This window comes from Physella acuta, unplaced genomic scaffold (assembly GCF_028476545.2).
Source record: "Physella acuta isolate Inbredline_101_S28 unplaced genomic scaffold, ASM2847654v3 ptg000970l, whole genome shotgun sequence".
In the NCBI taxonomy this organism is placed as follows: domain Eukaryota; kingdom Metazoa; phylum Mollusca; class Gastropoda; family Physidae; genus Physella; species Physella acuta.
Window position 1 is genome coordinate 535,444 of NW_026732487.1, and position 14,645 is coordinate 550,088.

The 14,645-nt window shown below is 35.9% G+C and overlaps 1 protein-coding gene across 4 annotated transcripts in view; it reads right to left on the reverse strand.

The window, feature by feature from the left end:
* LOC131954050 (uncharacterized) overlaps positions 1-14,645 on the reverse strand; it is a 31,499-nt gene that overhangs the window by 6,505 nt on the left and 10,349 nt on the right. For 2 of the 4 annotated variants that reach the window (XM_059317535.1, XM_059317536.1), the window contains exons 17-40: positions 13,750-13,807; positions 13,079-13,198; positions 12,880-13,001; positions 12,602-12,710; positions 12,278-12,379; positions 10,942-11,111; positions 10,266-10,467; positions 9,489-9,640; positions 8,959-9,172; positions 8,686-8,834; positions 8,027-8,237; positions 6,337-7,241; positions 6,025-6,226; positions 5,613-5,851; positions 5,289-5,502; positions 4,390-4,550; positions 3,778-3,985; positions 3,063-3,241; positions 2,716-2,917; positions 2,258-2,427; positions 1,806-2,019; positions 1,537-1,685; positions 1,220-1,430; positions 551-690 (exon numbers count right to left, since the gene is read on the reverse strand). In XM_059317535.1, coding sequence (XP_059173518.1) covers positions 551-690; positions 1,220-1,430; positions 1,537-1,685; positions 1,806-2,019; positions 2,258-2,427; positions 2,716-2,917; positions 3,063-3,241; positions 3,778-3,985; positions 4,390-4,550; positions 5,289-5,502; positions 5,613-5,851; positions 6,025-6,226; positions 6,337-7,241; positions 8,027-8,237; positions 8,686-8,834; positions 8,959-9,172; positions 9,489-9,640; positions 10,266-10,467; positions 10,942-11,111; positions 12,278-12,379; positions 12,602-12,710; positions 12,880-13,001; positions 13,079-13,198; positions 13,750-13,807 — 4,803 coding nt within the window. The remainder of the gene's footprint in view (positions 1-550; positions 691-1,219; positions 1,431-1,536; positions 1,686-1,805; positions 2,020-2,257; positions 2,428-2,715; positions 2,918-3,062; positions 3,242-3,777; positions 3,986-4,389; positions 4,551-5,288; positions 5,503-5,612; positions 5,852-6,024; positions 6,227-6,336; positions 7,242-8,026; positions 8,238-8,685; positions 8,835-8,958; positions 9,173-9,488; positions 9,641-10,265; positions 10,468-10,941; positions 11,112-12,277; positions 12,380-12,601; positions 12,711-12,879; positions 13,002-13,078; positions 13,199-13,749; positions 13,808-14,645) is intronic. The other 2 variants (XM_059317538.1, XM_059317537.1) reach the window with 2 other exon arrangements.

Genomic DNA, 14,645 nt, shown 5'->3' on the forward strand with positions numbered 1-14,645 from the left:
GCATGGTACCAGGAAACAAAGAAGTTTCTAATCAAATTTGGTTATGCTTCTTCAAAGTTTAAAAGCCAATGTTGCTTATCTTTTATCATTAATTTTTCAATGCTATTTCAAGATTTGATTTTTACAGGAGCAAATTCTTAACTGTTTCATTACAAGCATAAAGTTTGTTAAAATTGTAGAATCTGGCAAAAATGTTGCTAGCACTCTACCTACCTTAGTATTTGCACACTGTAACCAGTTTGTAAAAATTGTATAATCTGGCAAAATGTTGCTAGCCTTCTACCTACTTCAGTATTTGCAGGTATAACTTAAGATAATTTAAATTGAATAATAAACCAATGTTGGTAAAAAAACAGTTTACTCTCAAAACATCTTTGCTTTCTCAGTTAAACTGCCTGAATCAGATTGTTGTATTCTTTTTTATAAATCACCGTACAAAAATCGGACTCCCCTACTTAACGAGACACATTATTTGTAGGTAACCACTTATGTTAAAAATTGTAGAAGACATATTTTGTCATGAAAAAATATTAACCCCAAATGTAAATACCTCCTAATTTCAATCTGTTTGCAGAATTTTCAACAACAGTGGTCCCCTCTTGTCCTTTTTGTGGTACCACAAACTTAGCATTCACATATTCAATCAATTCTTCTTTGTCATCAAAAGCTTTTAACATGGCCAGGTAACGCCTAAAAGAAAAAAATATATTTTCTAATTGTCCTTATGTTGACATTAATGCTTGCCCTTCATGTAGTAAAATGATTGAAAATGTGTGGTCATAAAATACATAAAAGAAAAAGTGCCAAGCTAAAATTTGATGTTAGATTTAAGCGTGGTTGAGTCTGAAAAGCTCATTGTTGCTAAACCAAAAAGTCTCGAGTTCAAACCCTCTGGCAGATGAGGCTCTTTTGCTGGGAGAGACAACTCCAAAATCAAACAACTGCTACCTTGTAGTTTGTTCTTGGTTGGACAAAGGCTATTGAAGCAAATCCAAAAAGAAAAGCAGGCTGAAATCAGAGTCAATGGCCTCGAGGGCACATAACTAGTTGACATGTAGACTTAAATTGTGTTGGAGGGGATCCCTTCAAACACTAAAATTAAGAACGAAGAAGAAGAAGAGATAGATTTAAATCTTGTAAGAAAAAGAAGCCTATTCTGGTGGTTGATAAACTAATCCTACGGGTAAAAATCTTAAGGGTATGTTCACCTGATACTTACATGTTCTCATGCAGTCCTTTCACTTTAAAGCTGGACAACATTTTAGAAGCAGAGTTGGCATAAAACAATGTTTGACCTGGGTCAGCATGTGTTATAGTTAAATTAAATCTGTGAACAGGCCTCTTGATGCTATTCTGTAGAGTCCAATCTAATGCCATTGAGCCATTTTTACCTGGAGCTAATACAATTTCCATTTCTGCATCCTCATCCACTGAAAGTAATTTATAATTTTCTTTAGGTAAAGTCTAAGGCATATTTAAGCTAGTTTTCTAATAAATAAAAAAAAACTAAAGATAAAGCAAAGATTGTGTACTTACAGTTGTCTATTGTAGACCCTTGTCTGTTATCAGAAGAATCAATGACAGGTTCTGCTTCTTCATCAAATGGTGGGGTGAAAACTCTAGCAGTGACAAACTGAATGACTTCATCATTCTCATCCAGGGCTTTCACTGTTACAACATACTCTCTAGAGGGGGAGGTGAAACAGAATAGTAGCTCTATACATTAGATAATATGGTAGAATGATTGTTACATCAGATAAGTTGCTCTAAACATTAGATAAGATGGTACAACGATTATCGCTTACTTGTTTTCCTGAAATCCAGTTAATTGTGTGTTTGACGATTCTCTCATTTGAACATTTGAAAGAGCTAAACTTTGTTTTGAGTCATCACTTGCTATTGTCAAATTATATTTGTTTACAGCAATGTTGGTATTCTTTGGCTTAAACTCCCATGTAATATCAACATTGTCAGCTTGCTCAGGTTTGATTGTCAGTTCCAATTCTGCTTTCTCTTCAACTAAAAATTAAAGTCATCAACTGAATTAGTTTTACACTAAAGAAGCAAGTTATCAACTGTATCCATTTTATACTAAAGAAGCAAGTCATCCACTGAATTAATTTTACATTATAGTAGCAAGTCATCCACTGAATTAGTTTTACATCAAAGTAGCAAGTTATCATGTGTTTTAGCACTTTCAAATAAATTAATCAGTTGTACATGTATCTCTGTGTTCTAAAATGGACCTTCCATTCACCTTTGGGTGCCACAGTTGTGATCATGTCTCCAGTAGAATCTCCTCTATAGTCTGAAGATTCTATGACAGGTTCCCCCTCTTCACCACTTGGTGGCATCACAAATCTAGCTGTCACATACTCAATAAGACCATCATTCTCATCTAATGCTTCAAGTCTCACCTGGTATTGTCTGTAGCAAGGGAAACAATCACATAGATAAAATAAATATCTTACAAACATCAACTTTTGTTTTTTAAATTCGCTGTAGACCAATTAGAAACAACAAGTTGACAATATATTATTTCTAAAACATTCATTACATTTTATTGCTTTACAAAGAGTTGGGGGGAGGGCAGGGTTATAGGTTTTAAGAAAAAAAAAGTCAGCCATTATCCCATAGCTTATAAAATATAATATAGTATCCAAAAACTTAAGTTAAAGGTAGAATTGCACATGGAGGCCTGCTAATTATCCTTACTTATTATTTGTAAATCCATTAAGCTCCACTTTTGACATGTTCCCACTTAGAATGTCTGAACGGACTATGTACTTATCAGCATCATGAAATATGAGTGAATATGTTTTGACAGGTCTGTTGTTGTTTTTTAATGTCCATTCCAGATCTACATTACCAGTGGACCCTGGCGCTACTGTTAGTTCAAGCACTGGTTTCTCATCAACTGAAATATTTTTATTGTTAACTTTTTCAATTATGGTATAGAGCCAGGTTCTTAAAATTAATTACATTTTTAAATTACAACAATTTTTTTTTAAAATGCAGCATGGAGCAAATTTTAAACAAGAATTAACAATGTTATAGTTTACCTGCTGCTGTTGCAGTCACCGTGCCGCTGGTAGGACTTTTAGTCATCATCTGTCGGTTGTCTGAAGATTCTGTAACAGGTTTGCCTTCTTCACCAGCAGATGGCATCACAAATCCAACTGTCACATACTCAATTGTTCTTCCCAAATCTGCAACAGCTCTCAGTGTGGCAATGTATTTCCTTAATGAAGCAAAATGTTTGTTAACATACAAGCAACTTGTATTATCCCTTACAGCCCCAGAGCCTAATTTTATCTTTATCTTTGTGCACAGTCAAGTAAAATTCAACTTCATTATTTCGTTCCATTAAGACTAGTTGCAAGATTTACCACCCAAAAGGGACTAGTTTACAAACACAAAACAAAGCATTTGATCTTTCACATTATTTTGGATGCTTAAATGCTGACTCTGAAATAATTATCAAAACTACTTCTTATTTAAAAATTATAAAAATTGACCCATTTTAACTTTTAATGGTGGATCTGTTAATATTAATTCATAACATGGCCTGAAATAATCAACCTGTCACCTACAAATTTTCATAAAATCGTAAGTTTAATTGGGATCAGATGGGTCTAATAATTACACATATCATTAACCATTGTTCCTTGATCTGCCCTAAATTATTTGGGTACCAAAAATAAAAATGTTGAAGTACAGAGCACTTTTTAAAAAAATTAATAACCAAAATATTTAAAAAACAAAATGTCTTCTCACCCATCTTGTTTCAATCCCTTTATTTTAGACTTTGATGTTTTTCCACTAAATGATTGTGAATAAAATTCACTTTTATTAGCATTATCTTCATTGATTTCCAAGAAATATGTTTGTACAGATATGTTATTGTTTTCCAGTGTCCATTCCAGATTTATATTACCAGTAGCCCATGGGGTTACTGTTAGTTTCAGCACTGGTTTCTCATCCACTGAAAACATAAATATATATTTTAACTTTACAAAGTTTATGTAGGCCTGTTACAGTCAATTGTAGGTTAGATAGAAATAGGTTAGAATAATCTAGAATTAGGGGAGAGTGCATGTGTGAGTTGAGTTTACCCTAGAGTATTGTTAACCCCGGTGTGTTGATGTATTGTTATCCCAAGGTCGAATGCGGTATAAAAGTTGGAGTGAAAGATTGCAAGGGGTTAGTTGGTAGCGATTAGGACGAGTGCTACTCTGGAATGTATATATTTGAGATGGAATAAAAGTAGTGAACGTAGTCACGAGGCGTTGTTTATCTGAAACTAACCTGGACGTAACAAGGCCTACATAAATTTTATTAATTTGTAACACAAACTCATAAAACCATGAGGGTTAATAAAGATGTTACCTTGCATTGGTACAGGGGTTGGTTTAGTTACCATGCGCCTAAACGATGATGATACCAACATTGCCTGAATGGATGGTCCTAGCGTCCGGAGCAGTTCTGTTTTTACATACTCTATTATAGCTCCTTTACTGTCTACTGCATCAAGTGTGATAATGTATTTTCTGAATGTACAGATCAAGGACAAACTAATAAGTTCATGGTCATTTTGAGGGAGGTCAAGATTACCTTGGTCATTCTGGTTTTATAATGGAAATCTCAGTTAAAATATGGAGTAGCGGCACTGCTACATGCATGTCCATGTCAAGTGTATTTACCCCCTGGAGCAATTACCCCCCTGTCAATTAGAAACTCCAGAAACTCTAACTCAAATTCTATACCTACATATTACCTTAATCCTAACCTTGAGAAAAAGACCAAAACCTTAGCTTTCAACTCACCCTAAAACTTAACACAAAACCAAAACCAACGCTAGACATTAGTTTAAGCCTAACCCTGACCATAACACTAACCCTAATCCTAACCCTATATCTAACCCTAACCCTGATACACTAACCCTAATCCTAAATCTAGCCCTAACCCTAAACCTAACCTTAACCCTAGCTGTACCTAGCTATGTTGGGGGGGGGGGGGTAATTGACAGGGGGTAATTACTCCAGGGGGGTAATGTCTGGGGGTAATTGAGGGGGTATAATGTCCTGTTCCCGTCCATGTGATGTCATTGCTGTATACATGTCCAGGTCATGTGTCACTACAACATATATCTCCCAGGTGTATGTTAGTTAGTCATATGCTACTAGTATTTACTTTTGACAACAATTTATAAAGTTTTTTAAAACTATTACTTAATTCAAACTTTAAAAAATTAAATTTTCAGGAAGATAAAATCATTGGCAACTTACTCATTTTCTACCAGTTCTGCTATTTTAAATTCAGTTGTATCTCCTGGGAGTTGTTCAAACTTCCATAGTGTTTCTGCTTCACCTCGAGTGACCTTAAGGAGATACTGATCTACTGGTCTGTTTCGGCTGACCCCACTCAACGTCCAATTTAGAGATGCACCGCCTTCCTTGCTTGGTTGTATTTGTAGTTCTAGGTGTGGCAGCTCTTCCTCTCCTGACACAAACAAAAACACTTGGTATAATCAGGGAACACCCACATCACACATTAACAACTATCTCTACAGAATATCCCTGGAGTCCAGCTTTAATCAAAACAATAGTTACCACTTGGTGTTTCTGTTGTCAGCATAGCATCAGTAACTGTCACATCTGGCTCAGCTTCAGTAACTAGGTCAGTTGTGACAACCGCCTCAGTAACTGTGTCAGTTGCAATTTTCATTCCAGCAGATTTGAATGTGATTGGGTTTTTTGTTACACCATATGGAGGCACAACAAAATGGGCATGGACCTTGTCAATGATTTCACCAGCATCATCCACTGCTTCGAGTGTGATTAAAATGCCCCTGCAATAAGACAACAATTTCATTAACACTGACAGACAATATCCCATAGTGCACCACTGTGAACTTGTTTAGTCTGAGCCCAAGTGTAGAGGAAGTTTAAGTTAGGAGATAGAGAGCATAAACTATTAGAATCCAGTCAGTTTCTACATTTTTGTCAAAAAAATTCCCTGTACCCATTTTCCTGCAACCCTCGAAATAGGGTTGCATTATCATCTATCTTTGGATGAGTATAAATTTCTGCCTTGGTTTCTGAGTCTTGTATTCTCAAACTGTATGATTTAGCTGGCCTGTGCTTGGCACCTGTGAGATTCCAGGAAAACTCAGTCTCACCATCACTGTTTTGTGAGACGTAAAGAACCAGTACTGGCATTTCACCTGGAGAGGAGACAAGGAGCTTCAAATAACATGTTTCATTGTTCAGCATACAATTTAACAGAACAAATGTTCTCTTTAAATGTGTAATTTCACAAAAATGCAATGAATACCTTGTCCAGGTGCAGTGTGACTAGTTGCAGTTGATGATTCTATACTAGACAAAGTTGGGACAGGTGACTTGATTTCAACAGTGGAGACTGTTGTTCCAGACAATATGGGTACAAGTGATGGTAATTTGGTGGGTAACGGTGGAGTTACTTTTGCCAATGTGGGTACAGTTGATTTAGTAGAAACTGTTGTAGTTGTAGGAATTGTAGTTCTGAGAGTTGTAAGTATCTTAGCTACCATACTACTTATGCCAGATGGCAAAGCTGGTTTAGGTCTAATGGTAGTAGGCAAAGCTGGTTTAGGTCTAATGGTAGTAGGCAAAGCTGGTTTAGTTCTTAAACCTGCTGTAGTTTTAATAGTTGTGGGCCGAGTTCCTCTAGGATTTACAATTGTAGGTAAAGTTGGAATAGTTCTTACAACTGGTGCTGTCTTTCTAGTTGTTGGAACAGGTGCTGTCTTTCTAGTTGTTGGAACAGGTGCTGTCTTTCTAGTTGTTGGAACAGGCGCTGTCTTTCTAGTTGTTGGAACAGGTGCTGTCTTTCTAGTTGTTAGAACAGGTGCTGTCTTTCTAGTTGTTAGAACAGGTGCTGTCTTTCTAGTTGTTAGAACAGATGCTGTCTTTCTAGTGGTTACAACAGGTACTGTCTTTCTAGTTGTTATGACAGGAATAGTTGGTTTAGTTCTAACAACAATGGGCACTGTTGGTCTAGTTGCAATAGCTGGTTCTGTTGGCCTTGGTCTTTTAAAGGCAGGCACTGTTGTTTTAAACCTAGCTATTTTAACAGTTGTATGACCAACATAATCTGTCTGGGTTTCATCGGAGGTAGGATTGTATGTATATCGGTAGTAAAGCCTGTCTATAGCAGCATCTAGAATGTCCAGTGACTCCAAAGCAACAAAGTATATGCTGTATATAGAAAACATGGAAAGAGTTAATTTAAAAATAGAATGCTCCAAGTAAACAAGTTTTAGTTAAAATGTACACAAACTTCGACAATTATGAAAACTAATCACAAGTTTCCATCAAGACCAAGAGAAAGTAAGTTGATAGATGGCTGTGTTAAAACAGCATTATTTAAAGAAATAAGTGAAATAATAAAATACCCTTTCATAATAAAAAATGCCTTAGTTCAAGCATTGACAACTATTTTTTGTTTAGTGTATTTTAAGTAATCAGCATGTATCATTTAAGGGCATGGGCGGGTGATGAATACCCAATTAGCCAAAATGTTTATTTATAAAACTAATGCTATCATATCTAGCATATAGATCTAGTCATAACTCAAAGAGTTAAGTCTAAAAAATTAAAAATAGCTGCCATCTTGGAATTTTTTTTTACCATTTTAACATTGAAATAACTTTCTTAATTATTATTAAAATTAATCAAAACTGTATCTAGTTATTCTGTATAGGTTACATATAGAGCTTCCAACAAAAGTGATAGAACAAATTTTTGAAAATATGTATGGTTTTTCTTTTTTAGTTAAAATGGTGTATTTTGTGCACAAATTTCTATTTTTTTAAAGTGATTTTCAGATCAAAATTTGTAAAAACAAAAGTATTTTAAAATTTGAAAATGTAATCTATCAAGATTTTTACCACATGTATCTCTTTAATCCTGCAAGTTTTTATTGAATTTAGGATTGTTACTGTTGGGTGTAACAAAATTTACAACACAAAAAATATTTGTACCTATGTGGCTTTAGTCCTCTCAGGATATAACTCTTGACAGTTGGGGGTAACTTATTTGGTTTGACAATCAATTCATTGGTTTTATTATCAGCAACTTTCAGTAAAAATGCATTCACTGGACGGTTTATGTCTTCTGCTGATATCCATTGCATATACGAATAGCCATTTTTTTCAGGAATGATGGTCAGCCTAAGCTTTGGTGGATCTATACCTGGTCAACACAAAAATTACCTTACTAATGTTTTAAACCAGGCATAAATACTTTACTCATTTATAGTACAAAAATAAAATAAATAATTTTAAAGAACCAAAAGTAAAGGCTAATAATATTCATACAACTTAATTAGCTTAAAACTTCAGTACTTCACTGCCCCAGAACCAGACAGTTGTTAAGCAATTTTTAAAATGGTTCAGAGGGATTTGTCGTTACATGGTCCTTAACATTTTTATATTAAACACTTGCTTAAAGGGAGTTGTGATATGGCCACAAAATATTTTACCAAAATGCTTTGGTTCATTAAGAAAAAAAAAAGGTGTACAGTCTGGTTCTGGGGCATCACCATGTTAGAAGTAGTTATTGTAATAAAATCCAAGAAAACAAGACTTATATTTACACCTTCCAATACTTTTAAGAAAATGAGTTAAAAGTCAGGAGTTACCTGTTATTTCAGGAAATGTTGGTGGCTTGTGATAGGAAGTTTTTCTGATTGTATGTGGCACTAACTGCCGAGATGCAACATAACGTGAAGTGACGTAATCAATTATGTCATCATGAATGTCCAAGGCTTCAAGTGTTATTAAATAACCCCTGTATGATCAAATGCATTTTATTAGTATTATTAGCTCTAATTAAAGTAGTAGTGAAATCATTTGTTAAACAGAAAAAGAAGGAAATCCTTTTGATGCGACAAATTTTTACTTCTAATACATACACATTTAGTTTGAGTGGGTTGAGATAAACTGTCTTGATGTTGCTAGGGTAGACTGTGGGGGGCAGGACTTCCTTGTGGGAATCTGCCTCATTCACCTTCAAGCTGTATGTGCCAACAGGTCGAGATCTGCTCTCTCCCACCATCCGCCAGTCTAGTTTGGTTTCATTGTTTCCCTCAGGGCTGATGTCCAGGGTCAACATAGGAGATTCCACCACTGAAAAGAGTGGACTTTGAGTTAGCAGTTTTATAAAAGCAAACATAATGTCAGCATCATCATTGAAGTTAACACAAACAGCTTTATATTTATGGTGATCAATGAAGATAAAGTTCAGAAATAGTTATTCAAATGGTATATGCTTCACTAAAACTGAGTTTCAATATTATTTTTTTTCCCAGAAATTTATTAAAATGATAGCTTAGTTTTTTTACTTACATTCAATAATTTATTAAAAGAATATTTGCATAGCACTAAGATCCAGTAGAATTATATTAAGAAAGTATGATAAAAACTAAAAAAAGAAATGTATTACTTTCAGAAGTGGCAGTAGTTGTAGTTTCTTCAGGTATGTATGTGAAGGTGTCTGGTGATGTGTCAGCACTTTCGCTGGGATAGTAGTAAACTGATTTGATGGCAATTAGACCTTTATCTTGATTCAATGCCTCCAGTTTAACAATATAAGGCCTAAATTTGGATAAGATACATTATACTCCAGCATGTATATGTGAAACTAAGAAAAAAATATTTGAACAAGATGCAAAAGAACACATTTAGGTCTATTTATCACTTAATTAAAATTTTAAATTTTTCAATATCAATTTGCGAGTCCTCAAATGGGCAGAGATTGGGACTACCTAACAGCTTGTATTTCAAAAACCTGACGTCTAGATATTGTTAGGAAATCACCTCTGGCCTCACTAATCAGACAATGTGGGACAGAATGATCTAGCGGTACATAGCTAGACTGCTAATCCAAAAGTCTCAAGTTTGAATCTGAAGTCAGTGAAATGTCCCTGAGTCCACCCAGCTCTGATGGTTATCTAACACAATAGGGAAAGTAAAGGTGGCTGGGCTTAGTGCTGACTACAAAATCCCTTCATGTGCAGAGGTCACAGAAACAGGTGAACACTACTTCACTTGCCCCATAGACCATCAGGTTTGATAAGGAACTTTACTTTTTTACTTTTAACAGGCAATTGACTCCGGTCTCACTAATCAAAGACAATCGCTCTGGTCTGTTTTAAATGGAGTTTCATGGAGCACTTGAGAGACACAGCAATAACAATTTTTACTTCACTAGTTTGCTTACTGGTCAGTTTCCAAATCCTCACTGACCAATTCAGTAGTGATTGCTGGTAATGTCTTAATGGAATGGGTGTCTCCATCCCTGTTTAAGATAGAAAGTCTGTAAGTGTGGACAGAGTCAGCATCTTTACCCACAGGTTTCCATGCTATTTTTGTCTTTCTTGGACCATCTGGTTTCAATGTCATTTCAAGATGGGTTTCCTTTTCTGTCAATTTTAAAGAAGCTATAATTACAACACTGGATCTCATTACTTAATACTTAAGAAAAATAAAATACAATAAAACAATGGACAGTTTTATGTTTGAATAGATTTCTTGTTGCTTCTTGTTGCCAATGCAAAATTCAGAAAAATAAATGGCTACAACATGTTGTTAGCATCCTAGGTGTAGAAGAGGATTAAGTGAGCTGGGTGGAAATTTAGAAAAGATGGTTTTGTCACTACCTCAGATAACCTACATCATGCACTAGCATGTAATTCACTGGAGAGTCAATTCACATTGCCAGGTCAGAGGTCAATAAACCATTTGAAGGTTACATTTTCCAGATGACTGAGACAAGCATTGTAAAGAGTGGCAGTAAACACAAACCAAAAGAAGACAAAAACAATTAATAGCCTAACTAGCTCTGTGAGTTAGTGTAATTAAAGAAAGAAAACAAGCCTTTTCATTATTGCTTTCACCTTTAGGGTATTCAGGGATGACAGCACCAGGGCCAAACTTTGATCGCTCCGAGCTTCGAGATCTCACTGGCTCCCCAAACTTCTTAGTCGAGGGTGTATTAAATGTGGCGGATGTGCTCATTATTTCCTTCCCATCATGCCCCACTGTCGTTAAGACCACGTAGTACTGCCTGTAAAAGTAAATGAATCTGGCTACCTGTTGTAATTAGACACTAACTGTGCAAGAGAAATGTTCACTGTGTGGGCCACTTACCTCAATCAAACACAATTATGGTAACACCACACTGTTTGGGTGACACCAGTTTGGGTGACACCAGTTTGGGTGAACCACACTGTGTGACACCAGTTTGTGTGACACCACAGTTTGGGTGACACTACAGTTTGGGTGTCACCAGTTTGTCTGACACCAGTTTGGGTGTCACCAGTTTGTGTGACACCAGATTGTGTGACACCAGATTGTGTGACACCAGTTTGGGTGACACCAGATTGTGTGACACCAGTTTGGGTGATGCCACACTGTAAGTGTATTGGCTGTTGTCCCTTTCGCTGCTCCCCCTCCTCCCCCCTTCCAGCGTCTCTATAGTACGGTTTGAACCTAATTAGCAGGTCAGATTAGCGACCAGGCAGGAAGGCATTGTTTGTGCCCCTCCCCCTCTCGGATGACCCGATGTCTACCAGAGGGGGAGGAATGCAGCGGTGGGGGATCAGGACCGATAAGACGGCCGATGCGTTAGGTAGAGCTAGAAAGGAGACGGTTTTTTTGGTGTGGCTTGGAGAGAACTTTTTATACGTAAGTGTGAGGCATTTTTTATTATTAAATATTATACAATATGTCAAACGGTTGATATCTTTAGGCAATACTGATATTATTATTGTCAGATCTATGTACCAAATAATCAGATATAATTTAGGCATTAGCCTTAAAGAACCGCCTAGTTGTAATGTACCTACGTTTTATTCTGCCATGAGGCCTGTTAGAATTCCAGAATATACGTTACTGCATATTAAGTTAGACCTGTTCTAATTGTATTGTTCTGTTACAGCATAAATTGCTGTCTGCCTATTTTTGTTGGGTTTTATTTGGATTGACTAATTATTTTTGGTTTATTTTTCTTCGAGTTAAGTTTTACATTTTAGTTAATTCTTGTGTAGGTTTACATTACTTTAGTTGTGGAATAAAGTACCTCATAGTTACCCGACTTGACTTTGTCTTTTCTTAGTCTAGTTTAGTTTGGTTTGGTTAGGTTAAACAAACCCCTTTGACAACGAAGATGCACGGATGAGTGAATGAGATCACCTCTCGGTTCTCCCCTAACATGTGGATAAAACTACTCACTGTTTTGGGGAAAGCTGCAACAACACAACATCGTTAACATCTCCTGGTTTACTGGATGTAACCAGATTTTCACCCATAGGCCCTTTTTCAAACACTTCAACCCTAAAAAACAGGTGGGAAATAAATAATTAAAATGCCAAAACTTAAAATTTTATTAAAAATGTCCTATATCATAATTGCAATCATTTAATCTCAAATATATTTTGGAAAAATCTATAGGCCTATAACGGAAGTGATTTCAATCATTTTAAATTTTCTATAATTTTTTAAATTAAAATTCTTCAGGCAGTTGAAACTTGTCCTTTTAGATGATTTTATGCTGACCTGTATTCCTTGACTTCACTGGGTTCAACTCCTTCCATTTGCCAGTTAAGACGTACATTTGTGGCTCTAACTTCATTGACCTCCAGTAGTAATGATGGACTGGATTGATCTACACATGATGACAAATTTTAAAAAAGTTTCAAGGACATATTTCAGAAAGCCATACATTTTAAAGTACATCAAATTTTCACAACTTAAATCACTGTTTTATTTTAATTAGGCTAAATATCACTAGCAAACAATGGTATTTACAACAGCAAGTATTAATTAAGACATACCTGGCTTGAAAGATGCAGTACCCACCCAAACATTATCCTCAGCCAGAACTCCACCAGGGCCATAAGCTTTCACATTAGCGCTGTAGTTTTTACTGGGAGTCAGACCAGAGACTTTCAGGACTCTGTTTTAACATAAAATATAATGTAAGATTTTACATTGGCGTTGTAGTTTTTACTGCTAGTCAGAGCAGAGTTATACCTTTGATTTGCATCCACTGCATGCTCCATCAAAGTTTTTCCAGTAGCTGATGTTAATGTCACAACAAATCTATCTATCTGGTCCAGGTAGCCTTTCTGCATGGTCCACCGTATAATAGCCCTATATTTTTTAAAGAATTAAACAAATGAATTTATTTCACATAAGAACAAACTACTTGTTAGTGGGGGTACCTGACATAGAGGGTAAGTTAAACAACCCCTCCAAGAGTGAGGTATGAGATTACCTACCCTTAAACTGGTAAGTTACATCCCCTTCAATAACCAGGTATGAGATTACCAACCCTTAAACTGGTAAGTTACATCCCCTTCAATAGCCAGGTATGAGATTACCTACTCTTAAACTGGTAAGTTACATCCCCTTCAATAGCCAGGTTTGAGATTACCTACCCTTGGTGGATTATGGGATTGTGTGGTCTCACAAAAAACAAGAGTTTGGGATCAGGATTTGAGTCTGTAGGATGTCCCAGAGTTCACCCAGCTCTGATTAGTGCTGGACTCAAGACAAGTAAAGGAGGTTGGGCATAAAGGAGACTGACCAAACTATCCCTTAATACGGAGGTCTCAGAAACAGGGTAATTCCACTTCATCTGGGCCACTAAGGGTAATTTTATTTAAAACTGATATTTAAGTATATCCCAGAGAAGTACTCACTCAGTCTGACTCTTGTAAGTGACATCAGCATCAAGCTCATATGTCTTGTCTTCTTCTTCTAAACAAGAAAGATTACAAGTAGGTCTACATTTGAACATTTTGTGTGGGTAAGAAATCAAATCAAGTAGTCAAAAGGTAGTTGAGATCTCCATCAAGTACATAATTTTTTACTTCAGGTAAGTGGTGAAAGATGGGTACCTGACTCACGTTAAGGAAACTAAGGCAGTTGTGTATAGTGCTGACCACACTTTCTCCTTGTATGCTGATATTACTGAAACAGATGAACTCTACTTCATCTGTCCCAGGTGTCTTGGGCATAAATGGCAAAAGATGATGAAGTGGCTAAAAAAATTTCTTTCTGAGTTATTATCTATTATATATTTAGCAGCACATAATTTTCTTGCTAGGTGCATTTCTTTCATCAAGTCTTTGTATATAGGATATTATAACATGTTTAAAAATAGTTGTAGTTTAAAATTATCTACTGTCAACCTGAGCTTTTTAAGTAGACCACCATGACCAGTTAATTGTAGATGATGACCCTTGTTTGAGCTACAACCTAAAGAACCTAAATCCTAGGCCTACATTTGATTAGGATTATTTGGACAGACAATCATGACAAGAAAGAGCTGAAGAATCCACAAGTGTTTTGCATACAGCATGTAACAATCGGCTATTGACATGTAATAGGATCCCTACTAAGAAGATCAAGTAGATCATTTTTAAGAATGTTTTAAAATCTATTTTTAAATAAGGCAATAACCAAACAGGAGTTTGTTACTTGTATGTACCTTAAAAGCTGCACTTAAAGGTGATAATGACAACATCTATAGCTTCTCATGTCTTGTAAATGAAAGCATGCCCATGCATGTGGTTTATTAATAGCAAATGACAGC